General features: G+C 48.1%; 1 protein-coding gene across 4 annotated transcripts in view; it reads left to right on the top strand.

The window, feature by feature from the left end:
* Positions 1-20,346, top strand: part of ITPR1 (inositol 1,4,5-trisphosphate receptor type 1) — a 314,683-nt gene that overhangs the window by 146,098 nt on the left and 148,239 nt on the right. For all 4 annotated transcript variants that reach the window (XM_079122175.1, XM_079122176.1, XM_079122174.1 and 1 more), the window contains 13 exons: positions 2,182-2,281; positions 3,232-3,392; positions 3,921-4,062; positions 6,839-6,997; positions 9,604-9,776; positions 10,800-10,919; positions 11,974-12,171; positions 14,490-14,741; positions 15,369-15,510; positions 16,212-16,365; positions 17,471-17,658; positions 19,454-19,592; positions 20,163-20,221. In XM_079122175.1, the coding sequence (XP_078978301.1) occupies positions 2,182-2,281; positions 3,232-3,392; positions 3,921-4,062; positions 6,839-6,997; positions 9,604-9,776; positions 10,800-10,919; positions 11,974-12,171; positions 14,490-14,741; positions 15,369-15,510; positions 16,212-16,365; positions 17,471-17,658; positions 19,454-19,592; positions 20,163-20,221 (1,987 nt within the window). The remainder of the gene's footprint in view (positions 1-2,181; positions 2,282-3,231; positions 3,393-3,920; positions 4,063-6,838; positions 6,998-9,603; positions 9,777-10,799; positions 10,920-11,973; positions 12,172-14,489; positions 14,742-15,368; positions 15,511-16,211; positions 16,366-17,470; positions 17,659-19,453; positions 19,593-20,162; positions 20,222-20,346) is intronic.

The following is a 20,346-nucleotide window of genomic DNA, read 5'->3' as shown; positions in this document are numbered from 1 at the left end:
TGATAAATATCTTGTTCCCATTGTTGAATTTAGATTCATGCTCATCAGAGTAAATGCCACCCGATTGTCCTGGCCTGGCTTACAGGGTTTGGGCCAGCTCTAATGACAGGCAGAGGTGTGTGTCTGGTTATTTGCTCCCTCGTCCCTGTCCCAGGAATGTAGCATGTCATTGTTCTGAGCTCCGCTGAGCCTAAATGATTTCCAGTCTCTCTTCTCTGCCCCTGTCCCTCCAGTGTGTAAAGCTCCACCCAAGTTTTCTGTAACAGAAACTTGCATGGTTGTCTGGGCCTCTCAGTGCCTTCGATTGTCCAGTCCTGTAACTTCTTCTCTTTTGGTGTAGGTTCATCTTGTCTCCCTAATGGGATGATGACAGGCTCTTTAAGTGCACGATCTGTCCTTATTTCTACTCCTTCTTCAGAAGAAAAGCATGGTAAACACGCTTCATGCCACTGTAGAAATAACAACAACAAGTTTTGTAAACCCTGTGGAGAACAGAGAAGCAAGTAAAAATTATGTAGAATTCTACCATTCAGAACCGATGACCTAAAATTTTGGTTTAGGTAGTTTTAGACGGGTTCCTGGGCACACAGAGATGACTATGTGACTTATCATAAATAAGCTATTTTTAACTCTTTTTGTGGGGGACTAGGAGTTGAACCCAGGAGTGCTCTACCACTGAGCTACACCTCCACCCATTTTTGTTTTTTATTTTGAGACATGGTCTTGCTAAGTTGCTAAGGCTGGCTTCCAACTTGGAATCCTCCTGCCTCAGCCTCCAAATCACTGGGATTACAGGTATATACCACCGCACCCAGCAGTTTTAATGTTCTTTAAACTAATAATATGTTTTGCACATGTTTCCAAGTAAATGATCATCGATGGTCATCATTTTAAGTAACTATGTAGTATTCTTTTGTCTGTACTATAATTAAATCCTCCTTTACTGTGGCATTAGATTGTTTATAGATTTTTGCTATTATACATAATGCATTGTTGAACATCTTTGTGCCACATTTTGCACCTGAGCTATTATCTCTTAAGGGAAAAATATAAAATTGGGATTGTCAGATGAAAGAACAGGTACATGTTATATGTTACACAAAGAGCCAGGCTGCTTTCCACAGTTTTACTTGATCACACTCTCACCAGCTCACCCATAGTACCCAGGAATGGGGTGTAGCTCAGGGATAGAGCTCATGCCTTTTAGCATGTGTGAGGCCCTGCCTCCTGCCCCCGCACCAAACAAAAGCGATGTACACGAGAACTTACTTCCCAAAGCTCTTTTTGATACTGACTTTAAAGTCTTTTTAATGTGATGGAATGAAATGGTATGCTGTTTAATTTGTGAAAATTATATACTGCGAAGGCTTAATGTAGAACTACCATGTTTATCAGCCATTTCTAGTTCACTTTTAAATTACTGGTTTGTGTTCTTACCCCATTTATGTTACCACTGTTCAGGTTTTGCTTGGTGATTCATAGAAATTCTTTATACGTGTGGATTAATTACCTTTCTATGTTATGTGTTACACTCTTGTTTCCCTAGGCTGTTATCTTTGAACTTCGTTCAAAACACACATGTGCACGCACGGACACACACACACACACACACACACACACACACACACACACACACACATCTTCTACAGAAGATACAAAATGTATGTAATAAAATTTATCCCTCTTTTTAAAAAGTGAAATCCTGTACTGTATTACACACTTCAGAAAGCTTTTCTTTCCACAAGTTTAGCAAATATTATTCATGATTTTCTTCCAGGAATTTTATGATTTCATTTCTTTCTTTATGGGCGTATATGGAAATCTCAGTTACTACTTTATTACCTCTTATGACAAGCACTGATCTATCCTAAGTAAGAACTTCTTGTTGCTCTGTTTCATGTTCCATCTGTACTGAGATATTTATTCACAGGGTACGCTCTTCCATTTAGAAACAGAGACGATTACAGTAATCTTTGAGCCATTATGAATTATTTTCTCTTGTAAGTGTATCACAGTGTGACTTGGACCAGAACCAGTGGCTCCTGAGTACATGTCGTGCGGTGTAGGCAGCGGAGAACCGTCTTGGTGTCTCTTCTGTTTCCGTGGAATGTATTCTAGACCCAGGGCTCTGGAGTAACCCTAATTATTCTTGTCCCCAAACCCTTCTCTTTTCCCCTTTAGGAACTCCTATGTCCGGCTCAGACACCTGTGCACAAATACCTGGGTTCACAGCACAAACATTCCCATTGACAAGGAGGAGGAAAAACCCGTGATGCTGAAGGTCAGTCCAGTGCGCACTCCCTCCCCTCAGCCTCAGGCTCCCTCTTGAAAGGGCTCCTTTGAGCACAGGAAGTAGGGAGCTAGGAAGTCGGTTTCTTTCTTTCTTTTTTTTTTTAAGCTTTGACAAAAGCATGGTTATAGCCAAACTTGAAAGCGATGAAAGGATTTTCTCCAAAGGAGCTGGGTGAAGCAAAGTCAGGGCTTTTGAAATCTGCCATGGCCTCCTCCCTAGCAGTTGAGCACTTGTCTATATTTTGTGTCTATCTGAAGGGTAATTTTGGCCCCGGGAATATTAGCCTGTGGCTTGAGGTACCTCAAGTATCCTGTTAATTTCCCCCAATATTTACCATTTCTTTATTTCTCTGTGTATTTAAGTTAATGCTTTTGCTTCTTGAAACCTCTCCGGGTATCTTTTCCCCTTTCCCCTCCTCTCCTACCCCGTAGTCTCCAGCATAAATACACACCCAGAACTTGTCTTTTAAAAATGAAAGGATAGTCTTACATAACTTTTTTTTTTTTTTTTTTATTGTGGTGATGGAAAAGGTGACTGGATGTTTCTTTTCTTCTATTTTTTTTTTTTTTTTTTTGAGTCTTTTCAGGCGTATAGAAAAGTTGAAAGTTTGGTACCATGTCTGTCATCATGGTGCTCTGTACTTGGAATTAATTACCATTTTCTGTAGAATCTCATATGCTTCCTTTGACAAGGGAAGCTATAAAGTAATAATAGTGCCCCTTTCCTACCCGACTGGTCCCTACGATACCAGCTTCTAGATACAAAAACTATGAACCATCTGCAGTACATCTGTCAGGAAGTTCTCCTGTCTGGTTGGTTTGAACTCCACAATCAATAGCTCTGAGTTGTTCGGATCGCCCAATGTCTGCTAGATAGATGACTCAGTGCCTTAGCTCCTCAATCCCAGATAATCCTACAAAGACCACCTTGAATTTCAGATTGGCACCTCTCCCGTGAAGGAGGACAAGGAGGCGTTTGCCATCGTTCCAGTTTCTCCTGCTGAAGTTCGGGACCTGGACTTTGCCAACGATGCCAGCAAGGTGCTGGGCTCCATTGCTGGGAAGCTGGAGAAGGGTACCATCACCCAGAACGAGCGAAGGTGAGGGCCCCCTGCATGTGCTAGCTCTGCCATCCTCACCCGCTGTGGACTCTACAAGTCCCCTAGGGAGTGAGAAGATGGTGACTTCACACAGCCATGTCTGAGGGTGGCAGCTCTGTGCATCCTGGGGGCGCTGCAATCTGTGATTCCCAGGAAGAGGTCATTTTGCATTCGGTTTCTGGAGCGTGTCCACAGTTGTGAAGAGCTCCCTCCTCCTGCTCTTTCTCCCCCGATCTCTCTCTAACTCGCTCCTGGGATTACTTTACTAAGTGTCAGGGGTTGTGCTGACTTGGAGATCAACCCTGATGTCTGACGTTTTGTGAAGGTGGTCATCTTTTTGTGGAAAGCACTCCTGGTTTAAGTTTCATTCTTTCTACTAAGTCATCTTGGCTGTGGATTTTAAGGAAACTGGAAAGGATGGGTCCTCTCCTGTATAAGTGGTTCAGTAAGCCCAAAGAGAAGGCCCAGGAGAAGGTTCTAGCCTCTTAGAGGGTGAACACGGTCTATCCTGGCCTCTCTCCTCCTAAGGTCCGTAACCAAGCTGCTGGAGGACTTGGTCTACTTTGTCACTGGTGGAACCAACTCTGGCCAAGATGTGCTCGAAGTGGTCTTCTCCAAGCCCAACAGAGAACGGCAGAAGCTGATGAGAGAACAGAATATTCTGAAGCAGGTGGGTGAGATGTGGTAGACTGGGGGTTAATGGTGTGAGAAATCCATAGGATCACAGCTCTTAGAGAGGAATGTGGGAGATTCCCACCTGGAAGTCTTGACAGTAGGTATTTTTTCCCCTTCTTTGGGTATATTTATTTCATTTCTTTGAAATATATAACTAGCCGAGCACGGTGGCACACTCCCATAATCCCAGCAAGCTCTGGAAGCTGAAGCAGGAGGATCATAAATCTCAAGCCAGCCTCAGCAATTTAGTGAGGCCCTAAGCAACTTAATGAGACCCTGTCCCAAAATAAAAAAATAAAGAGGGCCGGGGATGTGACTCAGTGGTTGAGTGCCCCAGGTTCAGTCCCTGGCACGAGGTTTATGTAATTAGAAGTGGGGTAGGCGGATCATACAGTATACCTGTTTTAGTTTCTAAGGCCCCTCCTTACTGTGCTCCATCATGGACATACTAATTTTTATTCTCTTCATCAGTCTAAGAGGTATTTTTTTTTTCATATCCTTGACAGCAATTTTCGTTTGGTTTGGCTTTTTGATTTTTAACACATTGTAGTTACACATGATGGTGGGGTTCACCTTGATGTATTCATAAGTGCATATCCCAGAGTTTTCTCCACGTCAGTCCCAGCAGTACCCACTTCCCTCTCCTTCTCCCTCCTCCTGACCCCCTTCCTCTACTCTGTTGGTCTTCCTTTTTATTGACTGATTGAGTTTTAATGGGTGCAGGATGGTCATACTTAAAGTTGGAATGTACCGTGATCTCTTCATACATGCACATAGCATAATTTTTAAAATGAATTTTTACTTTCCAGAGCAGTTTGAATAAGTTCACATCAAAGTCAATGGCGGGTACAGAGAGTTCTGCTGTGTCCCCTCTCTCTGGCCCCCTGTCACCTTCCTGCACCAGCGAGGAATATCCGCAGCGATCAGGGAGCTGGCATTGGCAAATCATCATCCCGACATCCGTGGCTCAGCATCAGGGTCTGTCTTGGTGCTCTGCCCTGGATTTTTTATTTTATTTTATTTTTTGCTTTGTTTTTTTTTTTTTTGTTTTGTTTTGTTTTGTTTGTTTTTGTGGGATGGAACCTGTAGTGCTTAACCACTGAGCCACACCCCCAGCCCTTTTTTGCATTTTATTTAGAGACAGGGTCTCACTGAGTTGCTGAGGGCCTTGCTGAGTTGCTGAGGCTGACTTTGAACTTGCGACCCTCCTGCCTCCGCCTCCCGAGCTGCTGGGATTACACATGTGTGCCACTTTGCCCGGCCCTCCTATGGGTTTTGACAAATTTGCATCCTTATACGTGCATCACAACTGTATCACACAGAATAGTTTTGGGCCCTAAAAGTCCTCTGTGTCCCACCCGTTCATCGTTCTCTCCCCCTAGCCCTTGGCAACCACTAATCTTTTTTTTTTCCCTCCATGGTACTGCCTTTTCCAGACTGTCACAATAATTGACATTAAATAGCATGCAGCCTTTCAGATCGGCTGCTGCGACTTGGTCACATGTCTCTAAGGTTCCTCCATTTCTTTCCCCAGCTTGATAGCTCAGTTCAATTGATCTTGACTGTACTTGTTGCATATCAGTCACGTGAGAGTATACCTGTTAGGAACCCCAAGGAGAGCTGAGCTGACTCCTGAGTGTTCTTCACAAACAATACAGAGTGCAATGTGATGTGGCCTTGAAGTCATTTCTTATGTTTGAGAGAGAAGGAGCATTGGATAAACTCAAAAGGCCTAGCTTGCATCTTGCGGGAGCCCCGTAAATCTCCACGAAGGCTTTCCATAGGGCGAGTGGTGGTTTACAGGAAATGCAGAGATGGAGTTATCTGGTATCAACTTAAATATGCTGGTGTAAAGACAAATTTGAGGCAGGAGAGTCCTGAATCCAGGTTAGAGTAAGTATGTAGATGTACCAGCTCTCTAAAGGGCTGGAGATTTGCTTACAGCCTTGGGTGTTGCTGGCTTACAGAGCCAAAAGAAAAATACACTCGTAACAAGCCCCAAAGTTCTCCCTGGGATTTTGGCATTTGGAAGTCCTTTTCTTTTTGGTCTGTAATAGACAAAAATTCATGTTTCAACAAGGATTTTCAGTCCAAGAATAAATTATATCCAGCTGTTCCGAGTGTTGAGTAGACAAATTGCACATCTGGCTTATTGCCCTTGCTCACTTCCACAAGAGCAGTTTGGTCAGGGACCGAGGCAGCGTGAGACTGCACGGCAGGAACTTCCAGCACTCCTTACGCGGGCCACAGTGCCCAGGAGCATGCAGCGATCTGCTCTGGCCCTCGCGGCACCCTAGCGATGCAGACATCGTTCTCTGCATTTTACCGGTGAGAAAACAGAATTTTACTCTGCCCATGACCTGTACTGCTGAGAAGCATCCACCTCGATCAAATCAAGAATAAAGAAAGACGGTACTTACTTTGGTCATATGAAGAGTACGGTCCCAAGGCACCAAAATGAAGCACCTTTGTCGGCGCGCTCTGAGGTTTTACGAGGTGGCAGCTGTTTGTACCGCGAGGGGGTTTACTCGTCACGTCACGGCAGGAGTTCTGGTTGGTGCAGTCAAGGGCGAACTGTCTCCTAAGACAGCCTCGGGAAGCAGGGACAAGGCATCACCAACAAGGCGAGCGAACTCCGCAGAAGGGGCAGGTCTCGGGCCGTGGGCATGCTGGGGTGGAAACGCGCTCCGGTGGACCCAGGTGCCCGGTCGTGTCTCTTCCAGACAGAGGGTTCAGCGATGGCAGGCTTTACTCTTGGTTTCCACACACAGATATTCAAGCTGCTGCAGGCCCCGTTCACCGACTGTGGGGACGGCCCCATGCTGCGCCTGGAGGAGCTGGGGGACCAGCGGCACGCTCCCTTCAGACACATCTGCCGGCTCTGCTACCGGGTCCTGCGACACTCGCAGCAAGACTACAGGAAGAACCAGGTGGGGGTCCAGGATGGTGGGAGGCGACTGTCCGCTGGCCCCGAGGTTCCTGTGCTTGGCTCAGCAGTTTGGGGGCGGGGGGTCCCGTGTTTATCTATTTAGTGGCCAGAGCGTAGGTCCATCTCCCGTTTGCTCTTGGAAAGAACGCACTGATGGTCTGCAAGCCTGGGGAGAGTGTGCATCCCAGCGTCCTTCGGAAAGTCACTGGCGAGAGGTCCCACGGTACCCCGGAAATAGGTCCCACTGTCCATGCCGAAAAACAGAAGAGAAACACAAAGATACCCCGAATTGCCCTTTCAGTGAGATTTCTGAGTTTGAAATTGATAGGCCAGTTATGGCATTTTTGTTACGGCACATTCCCCTACGTTTCAGTGGTAAAGCGATTCTGTATGTTTCTCTTAAAAAGGCAGTAGACTCTTTCCTTCCTACTGCCTTCTGGATTCGGTATCTCTGTTAAAAACTTTTCTTTGGACTGGAGATTTAGCTCACTTGGTAGAGCACTTGCCTCGCATGCACAAGACCCTGGGTTCAATCCCCAACACCACCAAAAAATAAAAAAAAAAACCCTTATTTTGGTTCCAGCTCATGTTTTGAGATATTCTAGGCCATTAACTGTAACTACATATATGTACACATTCAACACAATATATTCTCCCCATGAGATAACGGGTTGACCTCTTGGAGGGGCATTCCAAACAACACTGGGATCCAAGGAAACTGGGAACTCTGTTGCCACATCACTGGTTCTGACCCAGGGGTAATCGTGTGCCCCAAGGAGCATCTGGCAATGCCTGGAGGCACTTCTGAGAGGTACAGCTTGGGAGTGTTACTAGCACCTAGTTGGTAGAGGTCAGGGATGCTATAAAATACTCAGTAATGTTCAGGACAGCCCTCCACAACAGCTTATCTAACCCCAAATGTGAGAATAGTGCTGAGACTAAAGCCTGGTGCAGTGCTGCATGCCTGTCATCCCAGTGACTTGGGAGGCTGAGGCAGGAGGATCGTGAATTTGAGGTCAGCCTCCAAAACTTGGTAAGAACCTGTCTCAAAACTAAACACAAAAAGGAGGGTGTAGCTCAGTGGTAAAGAGCCTTGGGGGTTCATTCCCAGTACCAAAATAATAATAATAATAGTAATGATAATAATAATACTGAGATTAAGAAGACGCTGTATATACAGTACTGTAGATGTACAAGCTCTAGTTTGTTATAATCTTGACTACCATCATTTAATGTTAACTATCTTATGGTACAAAAGTTTTGCTTCTTTTTGTTGTTAGAGGTTTTCATAGTGTTATAATAAAGATAAAGTCTATCTTAAGTCATGCTTCAGAATACAACCTCGTTAGCTGGCTGTGGTTGCTTTAACTCCCTCGGTATGTTAATAGGTAGAGTGCACTGAAGAGATCTTATTCTGCTCCTCTCTGCGTTCTTTGGAGGAGGATTCAGCAGGCCCTGTATTGTCTGCCAGGACATATTGCTTGTTCATGAGGAAACCAAACCAGTCCCTCTTGCTACTGCTGGAGTGGATATCTTTCCTTTGTGGCTTATGGATCCTGTGCAAGTTGGCAGAGCTACATCCCTCAAGTCCAGTGGATTCCCAAACATGCACACCCTATTGAGTATAGGCTGCAGTGTGGCCCGCGTCCACCATGCTAATCCTGAACTGCCCCCAAGATGTAAGAATTAATAAAAAAATAAAACCAGTTTCAAGAGTCACTTGAACTTTGAGCATGCAGACAGTCTTTTTTGAGCAGAGAACTATATTTGAATGAAAATAAGCAACTATCTGCAAGAGGCTTCCTTGAGTCCACAGATATTTCTGTGGAACGTGATGTGTGATCCCAAAGAAGGGAGGCCAAAGATGGGTTTATAATTTATTTATTAATAGTATGTATCCTATTAATATGATTGACTGGCTTAGATATTTCTGACTTTCTTCTACCCACTGATTTTAAAAATGAATTCATTGCCAGACATGGTTGCACACACGTGAAATCCCAATGATTCAGAAGACTGAGGCAGGAGGATTGCGAATTCAAGGCCAGCCTCAGCAACTTAGGGAGGCCCTAAGCAACTCAGTGAGACCTATATCAAAATGAAAAAGTAAAAAAGGGATGTGGCTCACTGGTTAAGGACCCCTAGGTTCAATCCCAATGTAATTCTTATTATTATTTCTCCTCCCCGCAAAATGAAAGCAGAATGTGGTAATACTGTTCCAAATATCCAGATAGGCTTTGTCTGTATTAATGCAATAGTGCAGAGAGGAAAAGGGAACAGTTAAGTCCTGTTGAATTAGTACTGAACTCAGAACTGAATAATAACTTTTGACCTTATAGAAAAATAAGTCATTCAGTTACCAAAAAAATAAAAAGGGAGACATACTATATACTTCACATATCCATATGTAAATAGAAAGGTTTTGCTCAATGACATCTGTGGGGCAAGTTTAGTAAAGGACACCACCTGTTGCCCCAGGGCAGAGAGCGGTCATGTGGCCTGGGACCTGCCTGCTGAGCGTCTGGTCTGGGGTGTCGCAGCTCTCCTATTGTACGGGAACCTCACTGTCAATCTCTCCTGCTGACCTGTCCTTTCTGCCCCTCACAGGAGTATATAGCCAAGCAGTTCGGCTTCATGCAGAAGCAGATCGGCTACGACGTATTGGCCGAAGACACCATTACTGCCCTGCTCCACAATAACCGGAAACTCCTGGAGAAGCACATCACCGCGGCTGAGATCGACACGTTCGTCAGTCTGGTGCGAAAGAACAGGGAGCCCAGGTGAGGCGCCGGCGGGTGAGGTGGATGGGAAGGTGTCTGTGCCTCTCAGGTGTGGGACGGCGCTTTGACCGGGCTCGCTCTGCCTGGGGCTTCCGGTGGCAGGATTTAATGAGGCAGGTCTCAAGTGGCTGTTGATGATTGGCAGGGACGCAGCGTGGATGAGATGCCAGGTGGGATCCCAGCTCTCATCTTTCCCCACTGGGCGACCTTGACTTTCCTCTCTGAGTTTTAATTCCCTCACCTGCTCAACAGGTAGTGAGGAAAAATCAGACAGGAATAGCTTAGCATGTGACGGATGCGTAGCAAGCGTTAAGTACTGTGGGCTGCTCATTCGGGCAGATCACCCCCCACGATGGCATCAGCAAGTCTTTTGCAGACTTGGCCGTTGCTGGGGTGTTTTATCATATGCTAGTGAGTTCTGCCGACTTTGTGTCCTTCACACAGATCTGTCCCCTTCCCTTCATCCCCGCTCCATGTAAGTAAGAGCCATGCTGTGGCAGCCAAGGGGACAGCAGATCCCAGCATGGGTGTTACAAGAGCCCACACTGGAGAGCTGATTGGGGTTGCTGCAGAACATGACTGTGCCAACCTCGTCTCACAGCCTGCTCGTGGGCCAGGAGGTGAGCCCAGGGGGCACGTCACGCACCCTCGGGTCAGGGCTCTGAAATTACACCGCCTTTTTCTATAGATGAGAAAATGGAAGTATAATGAGGTTAAGTGATGTCTCCAAATAACGGTCCGGTACCAGCCAGTGCTGCTCCGGGTCTCCGCCACCTCTTCCTGACGTACACGCTCTCTCTGTCCTTTCCTCCCCCTCCTGCTGGTGGCCTCGTCAGCTCTTCACTGGCCACAGTCCCTGCCTTCTTTCCTCTTTGACTCCTTCCTCCGTTCACTCTTCTCTCTGACGCCTGGGGTCCCGGTGGTGCTGTGGTCCCGGGCTCCACGCCCTCCGTGGGGGACCTGCGCCTGGAGGAGGATTCAGACTCTGCTGTCTCTCCAGTTGAGTTTCCTGTCTCTGGCCAGGTTCTTAGATTACCTCTCTGACCTCTGCGTGTCCATGAATAAGTCCATTCCGGTGACCCAGGAGCTGATTTGCAAAGCTGTGCTGAACCCCACCAACGCCGACATCCTGATTGAGACCAAGTGAGTCGCGGGGCGGGGTTTAGGGTCAAGGGGAGGAAGGGGTTTGGAGGGAGCTGGGAGGCCCAGGGGGGGTTGCACCCCTCCATTTCTGTGCATTCTGCGGCTCTTGCCTGGGCGGTTAAGTTTGTATTTGCCTAAACGTCTGGAAGCTCACCGGGGCGCACTGGACGCTCGCCTAGTTTAATTTTAAGAGGTGAAAATTCTAGAAGTGGGATGATCAGTTAAAAATTTTAAAGGCTGTCATTAATGTTCATTGTAAACATGAAATCAGTTTTGGGAAGTGTTTTAAATGATCACTGTTCTCAAAGTGTTCATTGGTCCGTAGATATTCAGGTTAGGGTGGTCGTCAGTCTTTAGGAAAGAAGCAGGTTTTTGTTGTTTTTTTCTTTTTCCTACATTTTAAGAAGCAGTTTTCCTGTTAAGTATAAATGCAACAATGTGGAGAGTCTTTTACTGATTGATTGATTGTCCCAGGGATTGAACTCAGGCGTTTAACCACTGAGCTACATCCTCAGCGTATCTCCCATTTTTTAAAATTTCAAGACAGGGTCTTGCTAAGTGATGTAGTTGCTCAGGCAACTTAGTGAGGCCCCCTGTCTCAGCCTCCTGAGTCACTGACTGGGATTACAGGCATGTGCCACCATGCCCAGCATGGGTAGTCTTAAAAATTGTGTGTTTTTTGTTTCTTATGCACAACTTAACAAAGGGCTTAGCGCAAAGTTTTTCAGCTTCAAAGTTTTGACCTGGGGCGGGGTAATTCTTTATTGAGGGGACTTTACAGCATGCTTTGGGACGCTGAGCCGCGGTCCTGGCTTCTACCCATTAGATGCCAGGAGAGCCCCTCTCTTCCGGGTGTGACAACCCAAATGGTCTCCAGCTATTTCCAGGCACCCACTGAGGAGCAAAGTCACCTCCTTAAGAAAGAAGTAGAGGTTCTGCTGCACGAGGCCGTGCCATCGGGAGAGTAAAAGACAAAGCTGCTTCGTGCGTGCAGCAGGGAGCTGGGTTCCAAAGAACTCCAGAAGTAACGCTTGTCCCTTCTCCCCGTCCCTAGGCTGGTTCTCTCCCGTTTTGAATTCGAGGGCGTCTCCTCCTCCGGGGAGAATGCTCTGGAGGCAGGGGAAGATGAGGAGGAGGTGTGGCTCTTCTGGAGGGACAGCAGCAAAGAGATCCGCAGTAAGAGCGTCAGGGAGTTGGCGCAGGATGCCAAGGAAGGACAGAAGGAAGACCGCGACGTCCTCAGCTACTACAGGTGAGAGGGAGATGCGGGGGTCTCAGCTGGGGCCCCAGGGCTGGTGGCTAGGAATATGCTGCCTACTTGGCGGTTGCTCCAGGGACACCAGGTGACATCTGGAAGATTGCCCAGCAGAAGGACAGAGGTGGTGTTTTTCGATTTGAGACCTTAAACTGGGCACGGTGGCACACGCCTGTAATCCCAGAGGCTCCGGAGGCTGAGGCAGGAGGATGGAGAGTTCAAAGCCAGCCTCAGCAGCTTAGCAAGGCTCTAAGCAACTCAATGACACCCTGTCTCTAAATAAAACATACTAAGAGCTGGGGATGTGGCTCGGTGGTTAAGCACTCCTGGGTTCAATCCCTGGTACCAAAAGGAAAAAAAAACATCAATCTGGGGACATGTGAACTCATGGATACGTAACCCATAGATAGCTGAGTGTGCCCGGGTTGCACGTAGGAGAAAGGCATGCGAGGCCCGTCCTCACCATCAGCACAGCCTGCCTGTCGCGGTAGTTAAGAGTCAGGCTCTGTGGGTTCAGATCCTGACCCATTTACTGCCTGGTTTTCTGACACTGGTCAAGTTTGACTTCCTGCTCCAGCTGAATAGTGGCGATTGTACCCATCTTCTGGAACAAGTGTGGCCAGACCTAGAAAATGTCCCTGCGCATATGCACACGTATCTGCATTACCATATCTATTCGTACACGTCTGTGCAAGTAGGTAGTGAAAACCATGAGTTTATGCTAACACAGGTAGAGCCTTCCCACCCCAGAATCCAAAAGCGCAACCAGAAACTTGTCAGACCTGACCCGACACTCGAAAGGTGTCGGATTTCAGAGCACCTCAGACTTTCAGATCAGGGATGCTCTTTTTTTTTTTTTTTTTTTTTTTTTTATATGTATGTATTTAGATGTTGATAGACCTTTACTTTATTCATTTATTTATATGTGGTGCTGAGGATCGAACCCAGTGCCTCACACGTGCCAGGCAAGCACTGTACCACTGAGCCACAACCCCAGCCCCAGATCAGGGATGCTCCTACCGGTCAAGTCTGTGCAAGTATTCCCAAGTCTGGAAAACTCTGACATTCAAAACTTTTCTCCTGAGCATTTCCAATAAGGGATACTCGACCTTTGCTTCCAAATCCATCCAACTCCGCGAGGTTTATTCTAGCTGTCGCCCTTCTTGGGTTCTTAACTCCCCCCACCCCAGCTCTGGTCATTGCTGGGATGTTTTCCTGTAGGCACAAGCCCACCGTCCCCAATCTCCACCTCCGCGTCACCTCCAGGGTCCTCCATGGCTTCCTCTGAGGCTTCTAGCCCTGCTGTCTAAAGGGAAAGGAAAGAAAAAGGAGGGCAGGTAACTCAGTAGGTACTTCCAACAGGGAGAGAGAGAGGGTCAAGCAGTGCTTGCAGTATCTTTTACTACAAAAAATAAAACTTTGCAGTTAAAATGTCTTTTCTTACCTCCTGCAGTCCACTCTCTTGCTTTCCATGTGTACATGATATTCATCCTTTCAATTTCTACTTCATCTGTATCTACCCATAAATCATGTGTTTATCTCTCATTAAAATTTTATATAGGGGGCTGGGGTTGTGGCTCAGTGGTAGAACGCTTGCTAGCACGTGTGAGGCACTGGGTTCGATCCTCAGCACCACATAAAAATAAATATATAAAATAAAGGTATTGTGTCCATCTGCAACTAAAAAAATTTTTAAGTAAATAAAATTTTATATAAATTGGTCTGGGGTTGTAGCTCAGTGATGGAGTGCTCACCTACCATATGTGAGGCACTGGGTTCGATCCTCAGCACCACATAAAAGTGAATGGGTAAGGTAAAGGTATTATGTCCGCCTACCACTGAAAATAGATATAAAAAATACTGTATATAAATGATACCCCCACCAAACACCATCCTGAAACTTGCCTTGGTTGTTCAGTATCGTTTCTGAAATGTGTCTGTGTTAAGAGAGGTGGGCAATCTTATCTGGACCTGAGTGTTCTTCTCTTTTACTAACGTACCACCCAGGAGACCGTCTAAGGCCTAGCCACGTTCTTCCGATCATTTTATAAAACACACCAGGGTAAAATGGAATCGCGTTGTGACGCGATTGCTCTAGCACAGCCGGACGTGTGAGACAGGCGCTGTCTCCCCTTGCTCTGGCGTAGCATGAACTTTACATTTTTAATACAGAAGCCAGAACTGGGTCTAGAAGAGTCACATGGGGGCCTGGGGGTCAGTTTGATGTGGAAGCGGGGCTGCCTGGATCCTGCTGTGTCCCGTTCATCCCCAGGGGTTCCTGGAGTGCCAACCTGATGCCCCTTTCCTGTCCTCAGGTATCAGCTGAACCTCTTTGCCAGGATGTGTCTGGACCGTCAGTACCTGGCCATCAACGAAATCTCAGGGCAGCTGGATGTGGACCTCATCCTGCGCTGCATGTCTGACGAGAACCTGCCCTACGACCTGCGGGCCTCCTTCTGTCGCCTCATGCTCCACATGCACGTGGACCGAGACCCCCAGGAGCAAGTCACTCCTGTGAAATATGCCCGCCTCTGGTCGGAGATCCCCTCGGAGATTGCCATTGACGAGTGAGCCTGGCTCCCCCTACCTGTGGAGATGCCCTCCCTGTAAAACCTCCTATTTATAACGTTCTCTGCAGCCGTAGTAAAGCCTCGTGTGATTTCTGCTGGAATCGTGGAAGAAAGATGAAGTTATTTTATTTGTCTTTAAGTATAAAATGAAATTCGGTGCCTGGCAAATATTATTGCATTCCTTAAAGCCAGAGATGGCCAGGCACAGTGCTCATGCCTGTCATCCCAGCAGTTTGGGAGGCCAAGGCAGGAGGATCATAAGTTCAAGGCCAGCCTCAGCAACTTAGCAGATTCTAAGCAACATAGTGAGACCCTGTCTCTAAATAAATAAATACAAAATAGGGCTGGGGATGTGGCTCAGTGGCGAAGCACCCCTGGGTTCAATCCTACGCATTTGAACATGTGCTGTGCGCCAAGATCAAGGATATTAGCGAGGAAGCTAGAAAACGTATCTCCGTGCTGTGGGGAAGACAGGCAGAGAACAAGGGACGTGACTTGACATAAGCTGAGGAGGAAGAGAGCAGGCAGGGTACAGGGGCAGAAAGCGTCAGGGACGTTGACCTTGGGGCCGAGCCGCCTGGGCACAGCCTGACGTCGTGTCCCTCCCGCTCGCCCTCCTTGCAGCTACGACAGCAGCGGAGCGTCCAGAGATGAGATCAAGGAGCGGTTCTCCCAGACCATGGATTTCGTGGAGGAGTACCTGCGGGATGTGGTCTGCCAGAGGTTTCCTTTCTCCGACAAGGAGAAGAACAAGCTGACATTCGAGGTAACGCGCCCGGTGACCCATGTGTCGGTCTCTTTTTCAGTGGTACTGAACAACGTTTTCATCCTGATCAAAATCAGTGGCGACTTTTTTTATTGCGATGCTCTGATTTTTTTTTTTTTTTTGTCATAAAAAAGAACTTCCACTCGGTTTTGTTCCAGAATAAGACACCCGTTCCTTGGCTCAGAAGGCTCTTAAATGACAGGAAGTGAATTGGATCGTGCCGACTGATAGGCCGTGACGTGTGCTCTGTATGAGTGTGAAAACCGTCAGGGAGAAGCACACTGTGCTTGGGATCTGTCGTGGACGGATCATTGGAGGATTGTTAATCCTTACTACCTTTGACTTAAAACGTTTCTGGGATCACTTCTGCCTTTTAGGGGTTGTATGTCTGAGGATCGCTGTGGTGTTACGTGTGCCCTTGTTGGTGTTTGGCTTGCTCAGTGTTCACCTGGGGCAGCTGCACACACTTGGTGATTAGGCCAGTTTTTTTTTTTTGTTTTTTTGTTTTTTTTAGTTAATTAGTCATCCAAGCAGATGAGCAGCTTTGCATTTGTTTCTTGTTTACTCTTTATCAGAGACTGCAAGGCAAGTACGTGCCTTCTCTTACCCCACGGAAGGTCGAGTCTCTTGTTTATTAACTAGTGCACATCAGCAGGAGCCGAAGGGCACCATTTAACACCATCTCCTTTTCCCCCTGGTAGGTTGTCAACTTAGCCAGGAATCTTATTTACTTTGGTTTCTACAACTTCTCCGACCTCCTGCGGCTGACCAAGATCCTCCTGGCCATCTTAGATTGTGTGCACGTGACGACCATCTTCCCCATCAGCAAGATGGCGAAAGGAGAAGAGAATAAAGGTAACGATGATGTGGAGAAGCTGAAGAGTGAGTATCTGAAGGTGCCCGGACATCTGAGATGCCCTCCCAGCCTTCCTGTTCCCCGCTTGTCCTGCCTGGCCTGTGACCTCCTGTCCCCTCCTCCTCTGCTCCTCCCAGCTCTTCATCCAGACCATTTTCAAATGTCAGGCAAAGCCAAGGAAGCGCTGCCTGAGCTCCCTCACCCTGGAGTCTCATTGTTAGTGTTTGGCTCTCTCTCCTTCCCATTCGCCCGTGGGAGTCTGGGATCCGTTTGAAAGTTGCCTGGCATTTTGAATGTTTAGTTCTCGAAGACACATGTCTCCTCATTCGTTCTTCATGTCCCTTGATGAGGATAGTCACGTATGAAACATAATCCAGGCTTGTACCTGTATCCGTTGCCATTTTGTGAGTGGGGAAGTCTCCCTTACCATGTTTACTTCTTCCTCTGTTATAGGAAGAAACATAGTGAGCACATAGTATCGTTTTTCAACTGTTGCTTCACTGGTTTTCTGTAGCTAGAATAGAGAAAGTATTTTGACTCACCTCCTGCTATTTGTTAAGCCCTGTGCTGTGTCATTTTGCATGCGTAGTAATGCTGTGTAATTCTGCTGTTGAGCTCTTAGTCTGGTTTAAGGGTTGGGGTGTAACTGGGTGGTCGAGTGCTTCCTAGCATGCACAAGGTTCTGGCTTTGATTCCCAGAACCGCAAAAAAGAAAAAGGAAAAAATCCTTCTCCTTGATATGTGAGAAAACAGAGAAAGTATAATGTACCCGTGATCAAGCAGCTTTGGGAGCAGTACCGGGGTCCGTGCCTGGTTGACGCTGAGATCCGCAGTACTTCGCAGATTGACAAGCTCATGTTTTACCGATGTATAAAATTTGGCGGGTGAATTTATGTTCTCCACGGGGGCTATGCAGACCCAAGTTCTTTCCAGTACTTTCAGAAGTCTTAAACGTTGGGGTGGGTACCCACCTCTTCAGGTTCCTGGGGTCCCAAGAGTGTAAGGAGCCAGGGTTAAAGAATTCGTTCAAAGGAACCATGCGCCCTTGCCAGGTGCTCAGGCACTCTGGAGACCGTGACCCGGGTCTGTCCTGGCCCTTCCTAGGCAGTAACGTCATGAGGTCCATCCACGGAGTTGGGGAGCTGATGACCCAGGTGGTGCTCCGGGGAGGCGGCTTTTTGCCCATGACCCCCATGGCTGCTGCCCCCGAAGGCAACGTGAAGCAGGCGGAGCCCGAGAAGGAAGACATCATGGTGATGGACACCAAATTGAAGATCATCGAGATCCTCCAGGTATGGGAGGAGGGACGGGAAGGTGCTCACAGAGGCACCGTTCACCTCTGCCCTCTGCTCTGACGGAGCCCAAGGTATTCTGAGAAGAAAAGGGAGAGACTGTCCCTCACCCCTCCCTCTCGTGCATGAGCTGACGTCTCTTGATTCCTTCACTGCCATCTCCTTCCCCTGCCCAGCACAGCCTCGTCCCTCTGTCCACAGCAGGACTTGCTGGAGTCACCTTGGCTTCCCAAGATCACTGCCTCCCTGTCTCTGCCTGCTCTGTGCCCTTTAGCTTGGAACTCACTGACCCTGCAGCTCCAGGCGCCTGAACTCCCTGCCCTGGGATCAGTTGAAGGTTGCACTGATTTTGCTCCTTTCCTTATTCCCTCCCTTTTTCAATCTGTCATTCATCCATTCCTTCAAAAAGCATTTGAGCCCAAACCACTGCCAAGTCCCCCGACGCACTTGGAAGCCAACAGTGAAACCAAGTCAACTAAAGTTCTGCTCCTAAGGAGCTCATCTGGATAGCAAGTGTAGGCATTTCTTAAAAAAAGAAGTGTTAAAATATAAAGGAGGATCAGGATGGTTTTGAGGCTTGTGGGGCCCGGCTCCAGGGACAGCGTTTTTGATGGAGTTAATGGAGAAGGCGTCTCCAGTGAGGTGTCGCATCAGAGACTTGAAGGAAATGAGGAGCTGGCCGTGCAGATATCCAGGAAGAGTCTCAAGACAGAGAGCAAATTCTAAGGTCCTAGAGTGGGGGCAGGTTGGGGACCAGGTCGTGTCTGAGGGCAGATGGGAGAGGGTGATCAGGCGGAGGGGATGCACAGAACTCTTGTGGACGTTACAGGTTCCACACCATCCATACCCAGTGTCTCTGTGCTCCTGCGCTTTCCCTAGTGTGCCGAGAGCCTTTCCATTCAGGGGGTGACCTTGTCCAGGAATGGAAATCACCTCCATGGAGCAGAATGAGGGAGCACAGGTGGGCGCAGGCGGGTGGGGACTTAGAGCTGTAGCGAGGCCAAGAGGGTCACAGACCCAGGACAGACCCTCCCCACTGCACGGGGTCTCCAGCTTCTGCCTCTGTGAGGTCCTTGCTCTTAGAATTGTTCCCTGCCCCTGTCCACAAGTTGTCCCTCTTTCCATGAAGGTTTCCATGTGCCTGGCAAGCTCGCTACATTGTCACAACTTAAAAAATATTACAAAGTCTGGGGAGATAGCTCAGTTGGTAGAGTGCTTGCCTTGCAAGCCCAAGGCCCTGGGTTCAATCCCCAGCACCGCAAAAAAAAAATTACAGCAATCATGAAATTTTTCTGTTATCAGCACTTGCTCCCTGCCTGTCTTCCCACTTCTCTGTGAGTCTTTAGAGCCAGTTCACCCCCAGGAGTTAAGTGTGTTCGCTCCCTCTGCCAGCAGCCTGGGTACCCTGTAACCCGTTCACGTTGATACCTAGAAGTTCCTGTTGTAGTGAGTTTGGAGGCTCTGGGAAGATACCAAGTGGGATGTTCAGCACTTGCTGAGAAGTCATGCTTCAGGGACGGAGCAGGGAGAGGGGGAAGCAGCCATTCAGTTGGTGAGTGAGTGGCCAGGATGCTGGAGCTCACTGCAAGTTACAGCGCTGTGGGCCTACTTGGCAGGTCCCGTGGAAGTTCCGCTGTGACCACGACTGTTGAAGTCGAAGCCTTTGCCTCACTTAGTGCTTACGGGAGTTGATGCCGCCGACACCAGGCCCCGGCCAAGCGCCCCGGAGTGGCCAGGTGCTGAAGGTGGCGTGTTCTCGTAACCAACCTCTTTCTGTTTCCACTTCAATCTCCAGTTTATTTTGAACGTGAGGCTGGACTATCGGATCTCCTGCCTCCTGTGTATATTTAAGCGCGAGTTTGATGAAAGCAATTCCCAGACCTCAGAGACGTCCTCCGCAAACAGCAGCCAAGAAGGGCCCAGTAACGTGCCAGGTTAGTGATTCCCGAGTGGGGTTTCGGCTGTAGAGTGGGACCGGGGAAAAGTAGGGATCCAGACGGCATCTTCTGGGGAGGAGTGTACAGTGTGAACGTTTTTGGGGACAGCGTCTTTGAAAGGCACATCACTGGCGCGGATTCTTCTGGGACAGGAGAATAATGGAAAGAACCCAGATTGCTTCCCTGGACGGATCTTATTTCCTCCTGTCTCGGGGACTTCAGACAGCTGCGGTTTCTAGTGTTGTACTTACCTACAAAGCACCCAGAAAACAATGACAAGACTTTCCCAGAAGCAGTTTTACTCAAGTTGGAAGTTTTTTCCCTGCCCAGGAAGTAGTGGAGGCTGGTTAGGCAGAAAAAAGTCCCCCTGCGAAGCCCCAAGCTTCCTCGGGTGGGGTGGCCACGTTCCCCTTCAGCGGGAAGAAGGGTGGCAGCAGAGGGCACTGGACAGTGTCGTCTGGGCTGGCATGGCCCCACGTGATTCCGGATGGTGTGGGGCCAGCCCAGCACCTCTGCCCTGCGTGCCTTTTCCCACGGCTGTCTAACGTCCGTTCTCTGACTTTTCAGGGGCTCTCGACTTTGAACACATCGAGGAGCAAGCCGAGGGCATCTTCGGAGGAAGGAAAGTGCACTTTCAGATGCTGGGCTGTCGGGAGGGACCGGGATGCGGAAGGCCGCCCTCCTCCAGCCCCAGAGGACTTGTCCCTGGCCCCATCAGGAGCAGCTTCATCTCTGGGCTGTTAGTGAGCTC

Source organism: Sciurus vulgaris (genome assembly GCF_902686455.1).
Source record: "Sciurus vulgaris genome assembly, chromosome: 19".
Lineage (NCBI taxonomy): Eukaryota > Metazoa > Chordata > Mammalia > Rodentia > Sciuridae > Sciurus > Sciurus vulgaris.
The sequence above is the reverse complement of the archived record's forward strand: the minus strand, read 5'-3'. Positions and strand labels throughout refer to the sequence as shown.